The sequence below is a fragment of the Mustela putorius genome, unplaced genomic scaffold (assembly GCF_011764305.1).
Source record: "Mustela putorius furo isolate JIRA1106 unplaced genomic scaffold, ASM1176430v1.1 tig00000738_pilon_pilon_pilon, whole genome shotgun sequence".
NCBI lineage: Eukaryota > Metazoa > Chordata > Mammalia > Carnivora > Mustelidae > Mustela > Mustela putorius.
In genome coordinates this window covers 231,033-253,986 of record NW_025421463.1, presented here as the reverse complement: position 1 = coordinate 253,986, position 22,954 = coordinate 231,033, and the positions used below count along the sequence as shown (strand labels likewise).

Genomic DNA, 22,954 nt, shown 5'->3' with positions numbered 1-22,954 from the left:
AGGGTCTAGCTCGGGTTGTGGTCTTAGGGTTGTGAGACGGAGCCCCATGTCAGGCTCTGTGCCCAGTGTGGAGTTTGCTGGAGATTCTCTCCCTCCTGGTCATGCTCATCCTCTCTCTCTGTCTCAAATAAATAAATCTTAAAGAAAAAAAAAAAAAGGCCAAAAGACAATAGAATTCAGAAGGAACCCCATGGACGGAAACTCAGGTGGTGGAGGCGAGGTCTTGGTGGACCCAGCACAGCCGAGTGCAGTGGGAAGCCAACGGCCACAGAGGGCGCCCTTTGATAGAAAAGACGTGTTGGAGATGCCAGGACAAGATAAAAGGGATGCAGAGGTCAGGCTGGGCTCTGTCCAAACTACAAGACACTGCCCCCCCCAGCCCCTCTCTCCACCTCCTACCCCTTCAATATCCAGCCTCCACTCTCCCAGCTCTTGCCTGGGGTCCGTGGCTGGGCTGCGTGAGGCTGGGGGACATCACATAACCGAGCCCCTGCCATGCCTTTTAGGGGCTCAGGGTCTCACAGGGAGCTGGAATCAGGTGAAGTGGAGAGGGAACACAACCACACAGGGTGATGGGCGCGGGTGATGGGAAACCAGGGACAACGTGGAGTCCAGATGCCAGCCAATATAGAAGCCTTGGCGTAGGTCCTGGGCCTGGGAAGGCTGCCCCCTGGACAGCTCTCCATCCAATCTGCCCCAAGTAAACAACTCATTTCCAACCCTGAAAAAGGTGTTCCTCCCTCTGGAGTTCAGACCTTCCCAGGGCAGACCCTATGGGGCATCCCAGGCCCCTCCTTCCCACATCCTCCCCCAGCCACTAGTCCCAGATACCCAGAGCAACAGCTTCATGGCACGGTGTCTCACCCTCCCGGCCACGAGCGGGGCGTTACTTACAGCTGGTTCACAGTCCACGGCGCAGCGCGGTCAGTCTGACCATTCACTGGCCAGTGCTCCGCGTCGCTCGGACCAGGGCTCTTGCTCCCCGTGCGGACTGCACCCCCGGGCCACGCGCCCTGCGCACCCCTCCGGCCCGCCCCCGCCTCTTGCTCTCAGGGTGTGCGCTGGTGCGGGCGGGCCCGGGGCTTGGCGCCGACCGGCAAGCGGGGGCGCAGGCGGCACAGGCGCGCCCCCAGGTCGGTTCCCGCCGACACGCTTCGCGGGGAACTGAAGCCCCTGCGTGTACAGACAAAAAGCTGGGGTCGGAACCACGTCCCTCGGCACGCGCGGCTCCCCTGACGCCAAGCCTGCGGGGACCCGGCACGACGCCCCAAAGAAGCCCCCGCCCGCCTCTGCCGCCCAGCCCCGGGCGCCGGCGGCACCGAGACTCGCCCGGCCCACCCGCACGCGGAGGCAGTGCGCATGTGCGCCGCGCCCCTCCTCCCGGCGGCTCCGCCCCCAGCCCCCAGGATGCACCGGGCGCGGCGTCGTGGCGCAGCGCCTTCAAACCGGCCAATCGGCGGCCCGCGCCGCGCCCGCCGCGCCGCGTTTAAACCCCGGGCCGGGGTGGGGCCGCCGGGGGCCGCCGTCGCTCGGGTGAGGGGCGCCGTGGGTCGGGCGGGGTCCTCTCGCGCTTTCGGTGGCGCTGCCGCGAGCGCGGGGGCTTCGTTGTGCTCGGCCGCGGAGCTCCGTCCAGAGCAGGGCCGCGGAGCTCCCGGCCTGGGGGCGCGCGGCCGGGCGTGCGAGGCAGAGGGTCCCGGCGGCACCTCCCGTGGCCTCCGGCCGCCATTCCCCTCCCCGCCTGCCGGCGGCCGCCCTCTCCCTGCGTCCGGGCCGGGGCTGCGGCGGCGCTCGCCGGCCTCCACGGGGTCCGGGGGCGGGTCCGGGGGCCTGGGCGCCGCACCTGCTCACCGCCGGCCCTGTCCTCCCCGCAGTGACTCCGACAGCCGTCGCCGTGGAAGGAGGACGCGCCGCCAGCCCGCCGGCCGGGAGAAGCGCAGATGGACGTCCCCGGGGAGAACGGTGCGTCCCCGCCGCTGCAGCGCCGCGGTCGGGGAGCTCGAGTGCCCGCATCTGCGAGAGCTTAGTCCGGTGTTTGTTCGGCGCTCACCGGTGCCCCGCGCCGGCCAAAGTCACGTCCCCGCCCTAAGCGGTGTGCCTCCGTCCCGCCTCTTTGGTTTTCGCTTTTCTCCTTCGCGTTCCCCCCAGCTTCGGATTTCCCTCAAAGCGGGGGTTCTCTGCAGCCCGACCCGCCGGGTATACCCGGGGCGGAGAACACAGCCTGGCACCTGGCAGGCGCTCGGGACTGGCGTGACCGAATCTGATGTTTCCTCTTGGTGTTCATTGCTGGCTCCTGTCGGCTGAGGCTAGTTTAGAATCTCCGTGAGTTTCTGGTCTTGTTCTGTCCGGGTCTGGCTTGAGCATCGGGTGAGAAGACAGCCCCGGAGATGAGCGGAGGCCCAAACCCTCCTCTCTTTCCCCTAAGGCATGTGGGCGTCCCTGCATCCTGTGCTCCTGGCAACATCCGTGTGAGGCCGGTGGACTGGGTATCCTGGACACTTCATCCTGCCAAGAGGGTCCTGGGGGCTTCCCACTTTCATCCCGTCTTCCTCCTGTCTAGAAACATAGTTGCCTTCCTCCTGTCTAGAAACATAGTTGCCGCTGCATCCCTTCCTCCTTCCCGTCCCTACCCTCACGGGCAGTACCAGTGCAGAGCACGGGGTCCCATGGGCTGCGCTGGAGGACTTCGGCCCTTGTCCCAACCCTCCCGGACCCTCATAGCCTTACTTCGTGCCCGTCCGTGTGCTTGTGCTCACCACTGACTTGCAGGCACAACCTTCCACCTCTCTGGCTGGTTTATCCTCCTCTTTGCAAGCTCTTCTTCCTCTGTCGTCTTCTGAAATTGATCTTTCCCAGGACATGGTCTGGGGTCTCTCTCGATCCCCCCGACCCCAGGGGCTCTCAGACGCTCCCAGGTTTTAAACTCCATCCGCTTTGTAGCGGGGCCTCCGTTTTGTCTTGGACACAGTCTTTCCCCAGAGTCTGGGTTCCTGTATCCACCTGTCCTTGGCGTCTTCCCCCAGATGGCTTGCACTCCGAGCCCAATGTGCTCGCCCTGTTCTTCGCCGGCTCTTTGTCCTCCTGTGCAAGCAAATGGCCCCTCTCCTTACCAACCGAAGTTGTGAAGCGGCCACGTTCGTTCAGTCCCCCATTATTGCTGTCTCCACCTCCAGAATGCATTCGGATCTGCCTCTTTCCAGCCCCACCCGGATGCCATCACCCCGTGCCTCAGCCACACTAACTCACCTCCACCTCCGTGGGCATCTGAGATTTCAGCAGATTCCACTTCCTTCCCTTCCCATACATTCAACACAGCAGCCAGGCTAACCTTTGAGAAACACAGGTTAGACCATAACTCTTAGGCTTAAGCCTTCCATAGCTTCCTGTTGCACTCTGGCTAGAATAGAAGCTCCTTGCAGTGCCTTGCAAACCCTCCAGGATCTGACCCAACCTGTTTCTGCTTCCTGGAGCCTCTCCCTCAGCCCCTCAGCTGCCCCTCCGATGGCCAGCAGTGTCTTCGGTCTCTTTGCTCTTCCAGACCCGATCTGTGCAAGAGCAAACCAGTCTGTGTATACAGCCGGCCGACCGCCCCTCTCTTAGAGCAGGTGGAGCCCTGTGCCGCATCTTGCTCATGGTACGGGTTTATGGGGTGATCTTTGTATGTCAGCACGTGCACCGCTGCTGTTCTCTTTGGTCTGTGTGTAGTGGTCCGCCTTGGGGGACGAGGACTGATTTCTCCCATCTGCTGTGGGTGCACGTTCGTTTGTGTCCTGTGTCTTGCTTTCTCAAATGCTGTTGCAGCAAACGGCACCAGGACCGGCTGTGGGATGTCTGCCTGTAGGTCTCCTTGCTGGGCCGGAGGACACACGCATTTCTGATTTTTGTAGGTGCTGCCAGGTGACTAAGTGACGCCTCCCCCAGTGCTATGTGGACTGTCTTCATTCTCCACAGCCCTGTACCCGTTTTACCAAACTCTCTGGTTTTTTGACAACCTGACAGGTGAAAGTGGAATCTCAGGGTTACTTTTGTTTTAATTTTGTCGGTTATTTGATCTGGTGCTATCACTTGCCAGGTCTTCCATTACATCGCTGCTTGTTTTCCTACAGTTTGTAGGCACCGTTCTTAAATGAGCCCTCTGAGATGGGAGCCGCAGATACGTTTTCCCCTGCTTATTGTTTCTTTAACCTTGCTCATGGGGATTTTGGCTATGCAGAGATTTAAATTGGTTTTTTTACGTATTGTACTATCAGTCTCCTCCGGTTTCCCGTTTGGTGTCATAGTTAGACCTCTTGTCTCCAGGTGACAATTTCCTCATGGTTTCTTGTTCCTTTTCTTTCCTTTTTTTTTTTTTTTAAAGATGTACTTATTTATTTTGAGAGAGAGCATTAGTGCATGCACGCGTGAGTGAGCGGGGAGAGGGACAGAAGGAGAGGGAGAGAGAGAATCTCAAGCCGATGCCACCTTGAGTGAGGAGCCCCACATGGGACTCAGGCTCACAACCCTGAGATCGTGACCTGAGCCAAAATCAAGAGTCAGTCGCTCAACCCACTGAGTCACCCAGGTGCCCCTTCTTTTTCCTTTTTTTTTTTTTTTAAAGATTTTATTTATTTATTTATTTGACAGAAAGAGAGAGAGAGAGAGCACAAGTAGGCAGAGCAGCAGGCAGAGGGAGAGGGAGAAGCAGGCTCTCCACCAAGCAGGGAGCCGGATGCGGGGCTCGATCCCAGGACCCCAGGATCACGACCCGAGCCAAAGGCAGACACTTAACCGACTGAGCCACCCAGGCGCCCCTCTTTTTCCTTTTATATATATTTTCCCTAAGGGAAAATACCATTTATTGAATACACCATTTCCCCCTTTAATTTGATGTGCTACTTTTATGTTATACTAAGTTTTCTTTTATCTGTCTTGTATGTGTTAGGTTTATTCCCAGGTATTTAGTGGGTTTTGCGGCTACTGTAATGAGGTCTTTTCTTCCAGCATATCTTCACACTGTTCTTTGTAGATATGATGCCATTGATTGCTGTGCAGTAATTTTGTCTTCAGGCACCTGCTTTTATCCTTTTGCTACTTGTAATAGTGTTCACTTGTTTTTTCATGTCTGTGATTATAGCATCCGTGCGCTGCGATCCTGTTCCCTCCAGATTCTCTCCTTTGTCTGATTGCACTGGTTAGTGCGCCCAGCACGGTGTCCAGGCTTGTCGTGACGGCAGACATCGTGGCCGTGTGCCCGCCTTTCGTGGAATTGCCTCTTTAGATACCACTAACTCTCATGCCGGTTTGTGAGTTCATTTACATATAGGTGGTAGTCCTGGTGCTGTTTATCAGTATTTCCACTTTTTTTTTTCCTTCTTCCTTTCTACTTTTTTTTTTTTCCCCTCCCGGGTACATGGTGGAATTGTACTTGTCTGCCCACTTGCAGCTGGATTCAGCTCAAGTGACTTGAAGGATGGCCAGTGAAATGGGAATGCTGTGATATGTGTCACTTCTAGGTCTTTAAGAACTAGTATGAATTTGCTGTTTCCCCCCTTAGGACAAGGGCCAGGCTCCATCAGCCTGTGTTCTGCAGTGAGAAGGATGTGGAGCAGGACCCAAGCCTCAACATACGTAGAGTTTGAGTAAGAAATAGAGCACTTGATGCTTGGGGGTTGTTACTTTAGCATAAGTTAGCCTGTCCTGACTGATAGAGTACACTGGTTCCTGCCTTTAGAAGGAATGCTTCTGATCGTGTCCCATTAGACCTGACCTTGGCTTTTGGCTGGAGATAGATACTTCCTTATATGATCAAATGTGTCTCTAATGTATCTATTGCTTTTTATAAAGAGCTTTTAAAGTCAACAAGGTATGTTGCATTTTTTAATATGTCTTATTAGCATAGATGGACACAATATAGGGCTTTCTTTTATGATCTGGTAATATAACAATCATGTCACTAGATTGTGTAAAATTGAACCATCCTACAGTCCTCAAGTCCTGAAACAAACTTCACCTAGTCGGGATGTGTTCTTCTTTTAATGTGCTGCTGGGTTCTGGTACCCAGTATTCCTCTCTAGGGTTTTTTCTGAGTCTGGTCTGTAACTTTCTTTATTGAGCTAACTAGAGTTTTGGGAAATGGTTATGCTTGCTTCTTAGAAGTAAGTTTAAAGGTTTCTTTTTTCTCTCCTGTGAAGCAGTCTAAATAACTTTGGAATGATGCATTCTTGAAAGACTTGACAGAATTATCCTGTGAAACTGTCTGGGACTTGTGCTCTTTCGAGGACAAGAGCTCTTGAGTAAATGAGTGCAGTTATTTTATGATAATTGAACTATGAAGATTTTTTTTTCTCTCTTCTGGAGTCAGTTTTAAAAATAAATCCACTTAAGTAATTTAAATACAAAAAATAGTGTCTTCTAGAAAATTATGCATTTCAGCCCAGTTCTTAGGTTTATATGCATGGAGTTGAGCAATCTAACTTAAGAATCTTTTAATTTCCTCTCTCTCTGGTCATTTCTCTTTATTGTGTTTGTGCATTTGTGCTTTCTACCTTTTCCTTGATTGGGTAATTAAGAATAATTGAAGTGACTAATTAGGACCTAATTATGAGAATACTGTACTTCAAATTTTTCTAATTTTAGTAAGCATGCTGCATTGTTTTTTAGGATCAAATAAGATGTGAATTGTGAAACTGCTGTATAGACTTTACAGTATAGAAATATCCACTCAGTGCAATTATTATTACCCCCAGTGTAATTACCCATTTTGATAATTATTTGTAAGTGGCCCTTAGGGCCCTTAGCCAGACATAAAGGAATTTGTGAGAGCATTAGACATTTTCTGGCTTGGAGGAGCTTACACTCTAGCTGGGGTCCCAGAAAGGTAAAGGGACATTACAGAACAGCAGGGCAGCACAGCGACAGGTGTTAGGGCAGGGAGGCCCTAGGGACGCATGGGGGTGGATGGGGTGTGGGATCTAGGGGAAGGGTGCAGTTGCTCCAGGAAGGAGATCCGCTAACCTGGAGCCCGAGGTTTGTTAGAGAGAGTGGAGGTTTGCTAGAGGGGGTTGAGCTTCTAGGCGAGCTGGTGACGGAGCTATGGCGAAAGTGCAGATGGGGGTACAGGTGCAGTTTCATCTGGGTTCAGGGTGTGCTGTAAGAAGAGCCGGTCATCAGCAAATACATGTGGAGTCCGGAGGGTGCACTGGAATAATACTGAATTTGTTTTTGAAGGAAGAGTAGGTGTTGATGTAGTTTGTAAGCAAGGAATTCAGTTCTGGGGGACCTGAAGCAGGTGGTCTTTTGAAAATTGTCTATACCCGAGTATGACTTATCTAGCCTTGAAAAACTGGTTGAATGACTTGGTGAATGCATTTTAGATTATATCTTAAAGATGCGGACTGGGATTTTTGGGTCAGCTTAGCAAACCCAGGATTGCCAATGCTATTTTATTTTATTATTGGGTTTTTTAATGTTATTTTAAAAAGAAAACAAAACTGTTGGAGCATCTAGAGCTCTCTGTTAAGATGACGAGAAGGTACACTTTGGGGAGTGAGATTTTGTTGTTTTTATAGCTGCAGAGCCTGGGAATAGTTTCTCTTTGTTGGCCCCAACCCTCAAATAATGCTGGACTTTTCCCCCCCAGACATTCTCCTCTTGGCTGATGAAAAATTTGACTTCGATCTTTCATTGTCTTCTTCAAGGTAAATTATGAGTTTTCTTCCCTTTCCTTGGGTTTAACGTCATTCATTAAAGTCTTTCATTTAAATGCCATTGTTGTTAATAATCCTTTTATTTAAAACAGTGCAAATGAAGATGATGAGGTTTTCTTTGGACCCATTGGGCATAAGGAAAGATGTGTTGCTGCCAGCTTGGAATTAAACCGTCACATTCCTGAGGAACCTCCCTTGTCAGCCTCAGAAAGTCACTTCACCTGGAGTCCTCTCACTGGGGAAAAATTTGTGGAAGTGTATAAAGAAGCCCACTTACTCGCCTTACAGATAGAAAGCAAGAGCAAAAGCAAGGCAGCCCAAGATGTCACAGCTGAAGACCTCTGGAGCCAGGGCGTGGAAAGATTTATACAGGAATCAAAATTAAAAATAAGCCTATTTGAGAAAGAAAATGAAATGAAGAAAAGCCCCAAGTCACTTAAGAGGGAGACCTATTATCTGTCAGACAGCCCCTTGCGGGGCACACCACTCCTGGGAACCCAGACCCCCTCTGGAGTGGCCCTCCCAAGGGCTCCCGCCCAGACGCAGGAACCACCATGTTCGTCCCGCTCTTCTCTGCCAGCGGAACCAAGGACTGCTCACCCTCCACACCAGTCAGGGACTCAGAGAAAGGTCATCAGCAAATTGGTGCAGCCCCGGGCGTTTTCTGCGAGAGGAAAGAACATTCCTGTGGCCACGGAGCAGGTAGACACACACACATCCCAGAACATCTGTCTGGAGAGCTAGGTGCTCCCTTGCGTTTTAGCCCTTTGGTTTATGACCCTAAAGGAAACCGTGACAGGGAGAAGCTTGGAAACATAGCTGTGCTGAGGGCTCAGAAGCATAGGAACAAGGCCCCAGGTGGCTCAGTTGGTTAAGCATCTGCCTTTGGCTCAGGTCATGATCTTGGGGTCCTGGAGTTAAGCCCTACATCGGGGCTCCCCGCTCAGTGGGGAGCCAGCTTCTCCCTCTGCCTGTTCTGCTGGTTCTTCCTGCTGCTCCCCGTGCTTGGGCTCTCTCTCTCTGACCAATAAATAAATAAAATCTTAGGGAAAAAAAAAAGAAGGAAGTATAGACACAAAGTCCATGAAGAGCAGGGACAGCCTGGAGAGCTAGGTTTGGGGTGGATATGGACAGGGGCGGAACTACCTTCCTCTTGTGATGACTTAAAAACACCTCATCCTGAATGCCTTTTGAAATTTGTCCTTTTGCTTTGTTACAACACTAGATTTTCTACTTATTAGGGATTTCATGTATATTAACAAGCAACTTCCAAAAATTCCCCTCCTGGAACAGCCAGTAGCTATCTTCCTTAGCTGTGAATTTGTTCAGATCGTTTTCCTCCCAGGAACTATGCGGATAAGCTGTCCTGGGAAGTGGCAGTTGACAGCCAGGTCTTTGGGATACGGCTAGCCAACTCTGGTGCACTGGGGCTCCTGGAGATTTGCGGGGCAGGGCGCTCCGGTCGGGGAAGGTGTCAAAGGGTGGCTGGCTGCTTCCAGGCTTTGCTGACATTGTGTCTACTCAGGGGAGGAAGCTCCTGCTTTGAGGGGAGGCAGCAGTTAGAGCCTGCTGTGTGCCATTTCTCAGCTCCGCTGCTAACCTGGGCCCCAGGCCTCTGCTCTCCGAGCCAGTCGCAGAGGAATGGTACTGTACGGTTGTAAGCAGGTCTGGGTCAGTGCAAACCACCCAGCAAGGGCCTAGGAGCTCCTTTTCCCTCTATAAGGACATCTCACGAGCTGCATGACTTCCTGCCCTCAGAACCCACGGCTGATCCGAGCTCAGATCTTGTCTGCCACACTGAAGCCTAGACAGGGGTAATGATCGCTGTAGCTTCCTCTAAATAGCTGTAGCCTCTAAATAGACGTTTTAATCAGTGATTCCTTTCTAGACAGCATTTTAAATTTCTAAAAGTGATGTGCCTAGAAGGAGTGCCGGGGTCTTATGGGGAGTATGTGGACCGCGGTAGGGATTACAGGCGGACTCAGGCAATAAGGAAATGCAATATTAGAAAATAGTATGACATGAATGATCCTTGAGAACATGCTTAGGGAAGGCAGCCAGACACAAAAGTTCACATATCGTATGCTCCCATTTCCAGGAAGGGACCATGATAGGCGAATTGTAGAGAGGGGAGTAGTTAGTGGCTGTCTAGGCGGGGAGGTTGACGGGAGTGGAAGGTGACTGCTGATGGCTAGCACTTTCCTTCAGGAACAACAAGAATGTCTTGGGTTGATGCCGGTTGTACAACATTGTGAATTTGCTAAAAACCCCTGACACGTACACTTTGAAATGGTGAATTTTATGTTTGGTGAGCTATATCTCAGTTTTAAAATGCTGTAAAGGAAAAAGAAAGTTATTGTTCTAATGCTGTGCTTACTTTATGATCTGCTGCTGCTTCTTCGTAGCTGGCCTTGTTAGAAGGGGTTATCGACATAAGCCGGGGTTCATTCCCTGAATGCCCCTGGATCTAAATATTATCTGAAATTTATTCTTTGTTTGACTATGCTGCCCAGAGAAAAATGGCTTCCAGTACTCTGCCCGGAAGATTCATTACAACTGAGCAGCATCTCTGCTAGAAGGAATAACGTTTTAATCAGTGATTCCTTTCTAGACAGCATTTTAAAAGTTTTGGTACTAGAACCAATTTCCTCATCATCCTTAGCTAAGAATCCTGATTGAGGAAAAGCTTTAGAGGATCTCTCTCCTTGCTAATGGTCTTAGTATTCTTCCCCTCTGTTGTTAATGAGGAAGCAAAAGCCATCATCATTTTCGTCCATGGTGACTCGGTGCAGGAAGCGGGCTGCTGTGTTCACTTCTGTCTGCTGATGAGTGGAGGGACGTGTGCGGCCGGGGAAGATGGGCGGCGCCCGCCGTTGCTCTACACCGAAGCCTTGCTACTTCTGTACGTTGTTAAAGACCAGACAGTTCTCACATTTCATCTTACAATTTTCAGCCTATGAAAAGGATAGCAGCCAGTCCTTCCCAGTTGAAAATCCTCACTGAAGAGGAACCCCGCAGGGACGCGGCCCCTGACAAGTCCAGTGTGGCCCGCGAGCCCGCCAGCCTACCGGCTGGGGGAAACCACTCCGTCCAAGGCAAGCGATCGCTCCCTGTTCCGAACAAGGTGGGTCCGGCAGGGCAGCAGGCGGGCGTGGCCCGGGAGCAAAGCGATCTCAGGGGCAGCGCGCTAGACGCTGTGTGTCTTTGAAATCAAGTTGGGGGAGGTTGGAAATGGGATCGGTGCGAGGCTACTTGACGGAAGCTAGAGCGCACGGCCTGGTGTGTGGTGGGGGCTCCGTGGACCGGACTCGGCATCTCCGAGCATCCGTGTGTCTGCGGCTCCCTGCTTCCCTCAGAGACGCAACAGGTTGTCAGTGCTTGGCTCTGCCCCTCGTGGGCACAGACACAGGTGCCCACAGCCCTGCCGGTTCTTTCCTGGCCTTGTGGTTAGACGGAGCTGTGCGTCAGAACCACTTGTTAAAATTGCCAGAAGCTGGGCCCTACCGCTCGGGCTCTGCGGCGGGGGTTGGAGCCCAGAAATCGGCCTTTCAGCAAGGTCCCGTGTGTCTTGCGCGTGTCTTGGAAAACTACGCTTGAGCCCTGCGGCCTGGCCTTTCCCTTTAAATTCAAGGTGATCATTACTCAATTATTTAAAAACCCTAGATTTGCAAAGAAAGGTATAGATCATGGGTATAGATCTTGAACTCTTTGATGACTCTGGGTTTTTTGTTTTGTTCTTAACATTTTGCTGCAGTTGGGGCTGAAGAAAACCCTGTTGAAACCACCTGGCTGTGCTGGCGGGCTCTCAAGAAAGTCTTCCTCCGGGTCTGTTCCAGCGGCGATTTCCAGCGTGGGTGCTTCAGCAGCCGGCAGAGGTGCGGCCGGAGGGGAGCTCGGTGCCCAGACCCACCCCTGCCTAGCCAGGCCCAGCCCTGAGGGCAATGTCCCTCTCAGACCATTTGGCTCCGCAGAAGGTTGTGGAGGGTTTGCTGCGGTGTGGGGTGGGGGCCATTGTGTCAGGGTCCCTGCCCTTGTGGCGCTCCCTTCCTCCGAGGAGAGCGCTGGGGTTAGTTTAGGGTGCCCTCCCCCCACACCGCCACAGCTGCCCTGTGCTCCAGGGGCCTGCGAACGTGCAAGGACGCAGAGACCGGCCCCTGGACATGTAACCAGACACAGGTGTTAAAAATAGGACTGTTCCAGACCACTTAGTGACCCTAGTCAACTCAGCGTTTATTTAAATCCCCACAGCGGAAGCAAGGAAAGGCAGCTGCCTTGTGGTCTCCGCGAGCCGAGGGCGCCATCTCGCGGTGGAGGGGAGAAGCCCTGGTGTGCTGGGGTTGGGTGAGGAGCGGCCCTCCGGTCCCTTCCAGACCCACCCGCTAGTCCTGTGCTATTTGCTGTCTAGACGTGTGTGGATTTTCTTCACAAAATGGGACAAGCGTCCTCTCTGGAATCGGACTGATGTGATTTGGAGTCCTGCCTGCCCGGTGGTGGGGAGGAGAACTGAACTCGTTTCCGTAGCTGGACAGACGGCAGGACGGTGCCTCCCCTGCAGCATTGTCCGGGCTTTAGAGGGAGTGCGTGACGGGCCCGCCCCCGACTCCGGAGTGGAGTGTGGCCGTGACCGGGGAAAGGGATCCCTGCCCCAGTGAGGGGCCGTGCAGTCTGTGCGGCCGGGGCTGCAGGGCTACGGCACTGCTCTCACTAGGGGTTGCTGCAGTCCTGCCTCTTGTAAAGGCTGCGAGACAGCTGCGGTGTGGGTGTGGGGGGGGGGGGTGTGTGTGTGGTGTGCACAGATGGGGCTGGTGAGGCCCGCGGGGACAGAGTGCGGTGAGGAGCACTGCGAAGCTGGTGCGCACCCTGCGACACGGGCTGCGGCCTCAGCCCTCCTCTTGGGCTTTCTGCAGGAGTCTTCCCAGATGGGTGTCTGCGGGGGGCGTACTGGCACCTGAGTGCTTGCCCGGGTTTATCTTCTTTCTGTTTTAAATGGTGCCCGGGATTGCTGTGACCCAACCGCCCTGGGATTTGAAGGGACCAAGCAGCTAGGACAGCGCCTTCTCTCCCTGTCCCCTCGCAACCTCCCTGACCAGAGGGGTGGGGCGCGCGACAACCCCGTCCACTTCTGGCCGCTCAGCCAGGGCAGAGGTCTGCTGTCGACAGCAGCAGGGAAGACGGGAAAGCCGGAACTCACGAATACTTACATGCGTCTTGGTAATGTGTCTGGAGTTTGTACCTTAGGACACACTCAGCTAAGCCAGGAGCAGCCCCACTTGTCCTGTGTGTGGGGACATTACCTGACGTGCATGTGGGATGTTGCTCACAGGTCCTGTGTTTGATCGTGAGGAAATCATCGTGATAGAAATAAATAACCTTCTTCATTCGAAAACTATAAGTGCTAAGTAATTTAGTAATTTAAAAATAATGGAAACTTAAGTGGTAACCAGATTTTGCGTCCCCTCTTGCAGCTAGATCCAGCAAGCCTGCAAGGATTTCCACGGGCGCTTCCCCGCCTCTGCCACCCAACAGCCATCCGGGCAGGATGGGCCCTGCTGTGCCGCGGCAGCCTCTGCGGGCCAGCCCTGCGGGTGCCTCCAGCCGGCAGAGCAGGTGCGCCGCGGCCACTGAGGCACTGGTAGAGCCGGCCAAGGCGCCCCCCGAAGCGGCTCTCGCCCAAGCCTCATCACCAGGACAGGGAGGCCCTGGGCCGAACTCCGGCCCCACCTGGTCACAGCCCTCTCCCCTGAGTGCAGCTGGGAGTGCAAGAAGGCGGGACTCCTACCTACTCTGTGGGACGCGGGCCATGCCCACCCCTACAAGTCAATTTAAGATCCCCAGGTTTGCTACTGGTAAGGAGTTTTTCCTCTATTTTTAAAATATTGAACAGATTCTATATAAGGTTTTTTTTTTAGCTTTCTCTCTCTCTCTTTTTTTTTTTTAAGACTTTATTTATTTGAGAGAGAGAAAAAGAGAGAGCATGAGATGGGGGAGAGTCAGAGGGAAAAGTAGACTCCCCGCTGAGCCGGGAACCTGATGTGGGACTTGATCCAGGACTCCAGGATCATGACCCGGGCCACCCAGGTGCCGGCTTTTCTTACAGCACTTCAGTGTGTCGCTCTAGCATCTTCTAGCTTGCGCCCTTTCAGATGAGAACTCCGCAGCACTCTGGCCTCACAGTCACTCCCCTCTGCCCCGTCGCTGCGCCTGTGCTGCTCTCAGAAATTCCTCTCTCGTTCTGTTTCAGCATGTCGGTCATTAGCAGTTCTGAGGCGGCTTTCTTTGGGTTCGTCCTTCTTGGGGATTGTGAGCTGCTTTGATCCGTGGGTTGATATTTGTGTTAATTCTGGGGGAAAAAACTTGGCCGTTGTTTCTTCAGATTCTTTTTTCTTGCTTCCCTTCATTTCCTGGGACTTTGATCACAAGTATTACAGGCCTCTCGATGTGGTCTTGTCGGTCACGGAGGCCCTGGGTTTCCCCACCTTTTCTTGTATTTCAGTTTGGGCGTTTCAAGGTGACATCTTCGCGTTTACATCTTTCTTTCCAGTTAATTTTTCATTTCTGATACGGTAGTTTTCCCGTCTTTGTCCTAACAGTGTTGGTTTAAATTCTTGAACATATTTATAATGGTTGTTTTAAGCTGTTTCTTTGATGCCATCTTCCCTGTCATGCTGGGGTCCATTTCTACCACTAAGTGTTTTTCTGGTGATGGTCACATTTTCCTGCTTCTTCACATGTTTAATAATTGTTGATCATCTCTTAGATGGTTAAGTTCAGGATTTTTGATATCTGGGTTTTGTTGTCCTGCTTTAAGGAGCTGAATCTTACCCCGAAAGGCATTCAAATTGTGGGTCAACTTGATCCTTTTGTGGATTCTTTTTAAGTTTTGATGGGGCAGGTCTTGAAGCCGTTACCCTGGGGACCAGGCAGCCCTGCTATGAACACTTGCCTGTCTGAGTCCCTGCTGAACGTGATATATGCTCCTGAGGTCTCCGCTCTGGTCGGATCGGCGTGGCGGTCCCGCAGCCCCCTACGAGTGGTGACAGTTGTTCCTGTTCCCACTGGCTATCTTCATCATGGCCTATTGGAGTCTCGTGCTGTTATACATGTGCTGCTGTTCCCTGTGCAGCTGGCCTGGGCTCCCTCCCCATTTCTAGAGCTTTTCCTCTGTAGCTCCCACCTGTCTAGGTCCACCCCCCAAATTCCCGCTCCCCTCCGCATCCTATGATCAGTACGACCGGGGGGGCTGCTGTGGCCTCCCCCACCTGCACCGGCATGGTGTCGGGCAGATAGTAGGTGGGTGTTCAGTGGAGGTACATTCATCTAAGAAATGCGTTAATGTGAACGTTGTACAGCACAGACTCAAGGGAGATGGTAGTTGTAGCCTCTCCCTCGTGAATGTACTTTCCAGGCAGATGTTCGAAGTTTCCAGCACCGCCGGCCGGCACAGGTGGCCTTTATGGCCCAGAAGCCTCCTTTGGAGGCCTGGGGGCTCCTTTGACTTGTTTTACTGTAATTAGCTCCTCTTCTTGGTGCTCCCAGCCTCGAAGGTGCGGCCAGTGAGGAGGAGCAAGGAGACTCCCCGCAGTCCCGCGTGCCACGCCCATCTCTGCCCCATTGCCTGGGCCTCAGTCCTGGGCCTGTGCTCGCCTGCCAGGGAAGCAGAGGCAGGTTGTCCTCCTGCCTCGCTGACGGTTCTTACTAAGAAGAGGAGAGTGGCTGTTGAACGAACTAGCGGCTTCAGCCAAGTTAGCGGGCGAGGTGAGAGGTGAGAGCCGAGGGGCAGCAGGGGCCGGCTCCCCAGCACCTCAGGACTGAGGAATGGATCGGAGGAATTCAGTGCAGGGGCCTCCACGGGGCTTTAGGCCTTCTACAGAGCCCTCCCCTGAGGGACAAGGAGGCCCTCGTGGTCAAGAATGGAAGCTGGGGGGCTCCTGGGTGGCTCAGTGGTTAAAACTTCTGCCTTCAGCTCAGGTCATGATCCCAGGGTCCTAGGATCGAGCCCCGCATCGGGCTCTCTGCTCAGCGGGGAACCTACTTCTGCCTCTCTCTTTGCCTGCCTCTCTGCCTGCTTGTGATCTCTGTCAAATAAATGAAGAAAATCTTAAAAAAAAAAAAAAAAAAGAAAGAAAGAAAAGAAAAGAATGGAAACTGGGAGAGTTGGGTGGAGGCCTTGCCAGGATGTGAACTAGAGACTGGGGCGGGGGTTGCTGGGAGATTGGGGGAGCCTGCCGCAGTGTGGGGAAGGGCCTCCGCACACCACCCAGGGCCTGCCTCCCACATCGGGGGACCGCATGAGAAAGCACAGGCCTGGCGCTGGCCCACGGGCCAGTCTGGATGTGTTGAGTTGGAGATGCCGCAGGGCTCCTGTGGCCTGGGCTGAGCAGGCGGGTGAACGCATGAGTTTGGATCCCGCGGGAGAAACCGCACCTAGAGATAAAGTGTAAAGTCCAGCCGAGGGCCCAGTGTGTTTGCGAAAATGGGTTTTTCAGGGTGACCGTATCCAGCAGAGCTTGCTTCCTTTCCTGCCAGATGCCCATAGCCGTGGCCCTCCAACGGCCTTTGTCTGCTGGCCTCGTCGAGCTGCGAGGCCACAGGAATAGTACCGGTCCCAGTGCCCATCACCTGCTGCCCTCTCCTGCCCGTTCCGGGCCCTTACAGCGCCTCCAGCTACTCTGGGGTGTGGTTGTCCTTTCCTCACCGGGTCAGGGACAGGGCTGTCTCACGAGCGTCTTTCATCATCCGCCCTGGGGCAGGCTGCTCCCACAAAGTCCGGGCTGGCGAGGCTGCGAGGAGCCACCACCCTGCTCAGAACACCCCGCTCTGTGACCGTGTGGCAGCATGCTCCCTCTGGCTGCGCGCACTGGGGGTCATGATGCCAGCTGTCATGGTCGAGGGGACATGGGTACCCTAGGAACAGGGCCCTGCCCCAGAGCGTTCAGTGTTTGAGGAGAGTTGCTCTTGGTGAAGAGCCCTGGATGGGGGGGTTTGTCCCTCACCCCATGTGTGACAGATTGTACATGCTTCCTCTCCTGGCCCAGGTGAGCCCCCAGACAGCACAACACCGAGGTCCTGTCGAGCACAGAGGCCGCAGTCCTGCACATCCGTGGGGAGGTGAGTCGGTGCATCCTTTGAGTTTATATCACTCCGAGAAGGAGCCTGCTCGGCTCTGAGCGTTCTCAAGCAGGTGTGTGGTGACCCCACAGCCCAGCCCCACGTGGCCTGATCCCCAGTCGGTCTGTCACATCTGCTTCGTGACAGTCGCAGGCTTGCTGACAGTGCTATAACGAGCTCTCAGGCCTGACCTCGTGGCAGAAACATCCACCCCTACAGGTGTGAAAGGGGGCTCTCGTTTGTGCCACGGGCAGAGACCGGAGCAGTGTCGTTAGTCTGGCTGGGGTTTGAATCCTGGCTGCACGGTCTCTGGTCCGTGAGCTAATGCGAGTTCCTGGACATCCCTGACCGTCTCCTCAGCGGTGCGCTGGGGACGGCGCACACTCAGCACGGCAGACAGTCAGAACACGCACGCACACAAACACACACGTGCCTGAGGCCCAGGCCAGGACTGTCCTTCCCCTGCCACCCTTTACTGCCACCTGCTGGGGTTCGAGGGCCCTCTGTGACAGCCTGGCCCCGGCCCGGCTGCCTGGGCACTCCGTCCCAGCTCTGCTCCCTGCGCGCGTCCACTGGGAGAGGAGGCGGACGTGAGGACACTCCCCCAGGGGAGCAGCGTTTCCAGGCCCCGCGTGCAGCACGGGGGCGCTGCTTTGCACACGGCTGGGCTGGGCGGGGCAGGGGTAAGGGGTTAAGCCAAGTGGTGGCTCAGACACCAGAGCGGGGGCCCTGATGCTGGCTCTGCCACAGACTGGCCTTGACCTTTCATTTAATTGAGTGCGAACTTTGGAGGTGCCTCATGGGTGGACGGATGCTCCCCCTCACAGGGTTAGCCGTGCTGCGGGTCTTTGCCTTCGCACCCATGGCCAGACAGCCACGGCCTGCCTCACTGTACCCCGTCCCTCAGTCCGCTACCTGTGCAACAGGACAGTAGTTCCTGCCTCCCTGGGTTACAATGAAGATCATATTTGTTTGCATTTTCATCTGTTCTTACTGGAGTTCAGCAGTAAGGGGAGTAAGGCAGTGGTTCCAGAACTTTGCAGGGAGTGGCTGCTTGACCGAGCCCTGCCTCTCCTGCCAGTGCCCTGGAGTGATTCAGTTTTCCAGTTAACATTGATTAAGGTTTGTTTTCAGACTCTTTCCGAAGCACGTAAAGATTGTCCCTGACGGATGGTATATCCCCCGCAGCCCTCCTTGGGCCGCATGTTGGTAGGACAGCTTCGACTTGTTTACTTGAAAGTAGCAGCTGGCTCCACGCAGATGGGCGGATTCACTGGCCATCAAAGCCACATGGATCGCCCAGGTTGGAAGGAGGATGTGCGAGACATGTGCAGCTGCCTGATGTACTCATGGGAGCTCACACGTGATTGGGGGGCCCTTCCCCCGGGAATGAGTGGACACGCTCATGAGCCCAGGCCAGGCCCCACTGTGGGTCTGCCTTTCCTTCTGGAAACACCTACCCCATCAGGTGACTTCCAGATGTCTCTGACCCTTCCACGCAGTGCGTGTGCACGACCCCGCCTGGAGGGTGCCGCCTGGAGGGTGCCCCGTCATGTCTGGTCAGAACCTGCGGGCAGGGCGGAGCCGCCACTGATGGAGGAACCAGAAGCCCACACCAGGGCCTCCCGGGGGGGCTGGGGCAGCCCTTCCTGCCCAGAGCAGAACTCCAGCAGGCTTCATGGGCTTCAGTCTTTTATCCTTCATGTTGAAATCCTGGGGTTTTTACCGCATTAGCATATTGGCTGAATGGATAGATCTTTTTTAGTCACATCTGCTGAAGACTCCAGTTTTGTTTTTCCAGGGTGGTTGTCCATAGCACTCCCGCTAGACGCTCGTCCGTGGCGGCCCCACAGAGACTTGGAAGCTGTACAAGGACCCCCTTGAGTAGGAAGCACACGTCAGCCCTGCCCACACCTGCCAGCCGTCGGCTCTCTGGCCTTCCAGTGATGACCCCTAAAACCGTGCCCAGAGCTCTGGCTTCACCTCTGTGCGTGTCCGCTCGGCGGCTTTCTTCTGAGCCCCGGAAAAAGTCTTCAGTGAGGTAAGAGGTAAAGGCTGCAGTAAGTTCGTCTCGGACTCTCAGGACGCACGGTGATTCTTCCACTAGAAAGTCTGGCGGGTGAGTCACTTGTCAGGAACCAGCCGGGCCGAGGCTCATCATGTCTGATCAGCTGCAGCCGCGGGGGCCTGTCAGTGGCCCTCTGAAGCGAGGGAGGGCACCTGCTTGTTCCACTGTCATGTCCCCACCCAGCGTCCTGTCCCGGTTGGGCTGCTGGGCTGGGCGAGGAGGGAGAGCATCTGTCCTGATCGCCCGTTGCTGTGGGCCTCGGCCTCTCACTGGGAGGAGCCCTGTGGACAGAGGGCTCTGTAAGGTGCGCCACATCCAGAGCTCTGGTCTGGTGCGGTCTTTGCAACTGGGTCCCCGGGAGAGTCCCACAGTCTAGCTGCTAGGGTGTTGGTCACGGGTGACCACACCCAGATTTCCTGAGAAACAAACTGAATTCTCTAGACTGTCTGTCCTACCTGCCTCTCCCCCTTCCTCTGCTCTTTCCCCACCACTTTGCTCCTGCCGTGATGCCCCCGGCCCCCAACATGGCAAATAGGCTGTCCTGGCCGTGCTCTGCCTAAAATGCACCGCCGTCCACAGTTGAAGTCCATGTTGAAGGGCCAACCTCAGGGGCCTTTCCAGAAAGCCTCAGCTCCCCACCCGGTCACTCTTCCATTTTCCTGCTTGATCGTCTTCAGAGCGTCTCTCTCCTTGCTGCCGAACGTGGAGTACGTACTTGTCTAGTTACCAGATTCCCCAGGAAAGGGGAGCGAAATAGGCCCGTGGGGACAGCAGGCTAGCGAACAGTTAGAGCCAGAGGACCTCAGACTTTTATTTTTATCCACGAAGAGGCTTAAGGCTGGAAGGAGCCTCGCGCATGGTCGGAGCTGCCGTGGACGGCACACGCCACGTAACACACCTCCTCCAAAGCTGGACTCCTCGCCCACAGGCCAACACATCCCCAGACCCCCTCCTAAGATTTCTGTTTCTCTGGCAGAGCTGCACCAAGGCAGAGGAACAGCAGTGAGGCCACCTCCGGGTGCAAGGACTCGTCACCTGAGGGGCCTTTGTCCCCTCCGTCGGCCGTGCCACAGGCACTTCACTTTTCTCCAGAGGAGAGGGACTTGAGTTTTGCAAAAAGCGTCAGCACGGAAGTAGCCCTGGGTGCGGCCCAGCCCCCTGGAGACACAGCCGCCAGTGAGGTACCTGTGTCACCCCGGGTGACCCGGCAGACTTAGCACAACGGTCCCCAGAGGCACTCTCCAGGACTTGATCCGTCATCCCCGGGACCTCCGGTGCCAGCCATGCCAGAGAGAGGGAGTGTGCACCTCCAGCCTCTAGCGGGGACCGAAGCCACACCCTGCCCCCCACACCCCCGTGTCGGATGGGAGAGGGCCAGGCTCCAGCATGGGAAGCAGGGCAGCAACAGGGGGTTCGGAGGGAGCTCCGGTGTGGGCTGTTGGCTGGGGCGGCGGATGGGGGTGGGGTTGTGGGGGGGGCAGCCAGAGAGGAGAGAACTCAGCAGGTGCCCACACAGCCACTCCAACCCCTAAAGGCCCCTCCTTCCCTGGGTCTCCTATGTTTTCTCAGAATGGTTGACAGAAAGTTCCTGGAAGTGCCTTTAAGTCTTGTGTTCTTGTTTAGGCTCTTCTCGTGGATCTCAGACTGGACCAGCTGGCCATCACCCCACAAGCTGAAAGCACAGCCCGCCTCGAGGTCCCTCTCATTGACTTTTGCAATAGTCCGGAGGTGCATGTGGCTCTGGGATCTGAGCGTGGACCGCTGATCGACCTGCTGCTCAACACTCCAGACATGGACAGGAACACTGCGTCCAAGGCCCCCCAGGAGGTGGGACAGGTGAGGAGCCGCCTCGGGCTCTGTGGCCATGTCGCCTCGGGTAGTCTCTGTTCTGGGTCTGTTCCTTGTCCTACGGTGCTTCACAGTGACCCTTGAGAGTGGCCCGGGAGGTTTCTAAAGTGACATGGCTCAGGGCACACCCCTCCTGGGGCACCAGGTCCTGCTATAGGATCCTGCCTGGGAAGCCCAGGCTCTCAGAGGGCGGGGGTCACATCACGGCCCCACAGGGCCTCACCACCACCACCACCCCCCACCCCGTGCCTACTCTGTGACGAGGGAACTCCGAGTCCTTCCGTGTGGCATTTTCCCCTTCCAGCTCCTCTGTCCGCGGGCCTGAGCCAGGCTGTCCGGGCAGTTGGCGGCCCCGCGCTGCGGCAGAGAGGCCTCGAGGGGAGCCGATGGGCTTCCAGGGGCAGTGTGGCCACACGGCTCACCGCCTGTCGCTTCTTGCAGCTGATCGACTTGGCTTCTCCTCTGATCCAGCTGAGCCCTGCAGCTGACAAGGAAAACCTGGATTCTCCACTTCTCAAGTTCTGAGAAGAACACAGTCTGTTGCTCGTTTCACTCTTTCTAAAAGAACCTTCAGTCCTAAGGTGGTTTTCAACCCTTAGAAATAAATCTTAGGAGAAGTTGTACTGAGGGGAAAAGCCAACCTTTGGTAAGGGTTCTGTGCCTGGAGTGGTTGCTGTGGGCCAGGGTGGGGGTGTTTGTGGCTCCCGGGTCACCTGCTGCCCAGCGTCTCCTGCACATGTTGCCCGAGTGCCGGGCTGAGACGCGGAGGTGCGGTTGCTCCGGTTGAAGAATTCTGTTTTGGATGTAAAATAGCACATAACTATTTTTAAAATTAAGTTTGTATGAAAGTTAAATATTCTAGACTTAAATTGTAAAATAAATGAAAATTATTAAAACACACCTTGGTTTTTAAGGTTGTCTGGATTTTCAAACATGCATAACTATTTTTATTACTATCAGATTAGGTATGCAAACTTTCTTTTCTTTTCTTTTCTTTTTTTAAAGATTTTATTTATTTACTTGTCCCCCTGCACAAGCAGGGGGAGCTACAGGCAGAGGGAGAAGCAGGTTCCCGCTAGCAGAGATCCCTTGACGGGACTCAGTCCCAGGACTCCAAGATCATGATCTGAGCCCAAAGCAGAGGCTTAACCAACTGAGCCACCCAGGCGCCCCTAGGTTATCCAAACTTTAGTTGTTTCAAGTGATTTTCAAAATTGAGTATGAATAAAAATTGGTTTAAATGCAGACCCAGGCTCACGGCCCAGGTCTGGGGCAGGCTTAGTAATCTGCACTTCCAGCCCACACTCAGGACACAGCTGGAGAAGAGGTTGCTCTGGGGAGTGAGGGGGCCAGGCCGAGGGAGAGGTGTGGGAGCTGAGGTCCAGCCCATGTGGGCACGGGGGTGAGGAGGACCCCTCCATGTGCTCAAAGCAGGAGCCGATCTGGTAGAGGGAGCTGAGGGCCACTGGAAGGTTTCTTCCCCGACTGAAGCCATTCTCATCTAAATCTTTTAAAAAACTAAAACTAGCTGGCCTGGAAGCCAATGATCTGTATAGATACCTCATTTTTTGAGAAAATTTCGCAGTCTGAGTGCAGTGGCCTCTCAGCAGACCGGAGTCACGGGGCCTGCTGTTTGGGCTCCCGTCTGGTATTTCCTGCCCAACACCAGGGAGCCTCGGTCCACAGAGCGCGGAGGGGGACAAGCCGGGGGCCGTGCTTTGAGCTTTCTCTGGTTAACGTTTCAAATGGAGAGGGGACTCCTGGGCTGCCCAGAAAAGGCCCGCGTGTCTCCTGGACAGCACCGCACTTGTGGAGGAGCTTTCCATCCAAAGGCAGGAATGCTTGCACGTGTGAGCGCTTACCTGGAGTTGTCTGCGTTAGCTCAGACTCTGGAAGCTGGGTGCCCTGCTCTAGGTACGCTCCCTGGCCAGGGGGACAGAGAAGCGACCAGAATCACGGCAGCCTTCTCTTCCCTCGGCTCTGTTCCTGTGGGCAACAAGCATGCTAGGCTCCCATATTCATGCAGGGGGTCCTCTGATGTGGCCCCTCAGCTCACAGGGGAAAACCCAAAGCCTGGAACTCATCCTTCACATGTTACTTATGTCTTATCTAGTTTTAAGCAGTCTTCACACTGAACTTGGGGCTGGAACTCATGAACCCGAGACCAAGAATCGCAAGCTCTTCTTAAGAGGACAGGCGCCCTACATATTGATGGAGACTACTACAGGCAGGCTGCGTTGCTCCCAGC

At 54.6% G+C, this 22,954-nt stretch overlaps 2 protein-coding genes across 2 annotated transcripts; both read left to right on the top strand.

Annotated features, from left to right (window-relative positions):
• Positions 1-847: 847 nt before the first annotated feature.
• On the top strand, positions 848-1,490 carry LOC106003994 (translation initiation factor IF-2). Its single transcript, XM_013047235.1, has 2 exons — positions 848-923; positions 1,054-1,490. Exons 1-2 carry the CDS (start codon positions 848-850, stop codon positions 1,488-1,490), a joined length of 513 nt encoding a protein of 170 aa, XP_012902689.1.
• GTSE1 (G2 and S-phase expressed 1) lies at positions 1,441-21,606 on the top strand. Its single transcript, XM_004775451.3, has 12 exons — positions 1,441-1,533; positions 1,872-1,959; positions 7,616-7,673; positions 7,775-8,384; positions 10,636-10,806; positions 11,437-11,557; positions 13,148-13,528; positions 16,718-16,790; positions 18,592-18,831; positions 19,835-20,039; positions 20,482-20,694; positions 21,148-21,606. Exons 2-12 carry the CDS (start codon positions 1,938-1,940, stop codon positions 21,229-21,231), a joined length of 2,178 nt encoding a protein of 725 aa, XP_004775508.1. The 5' UTR covers positions 1,441-1,533; positions 1,872-1,937; the 3' UTR covers positions 21,232-21,606.
• The last annotated feature ends 1,348 nt before the right edge of the window (positions 21,607-22,954 follow it).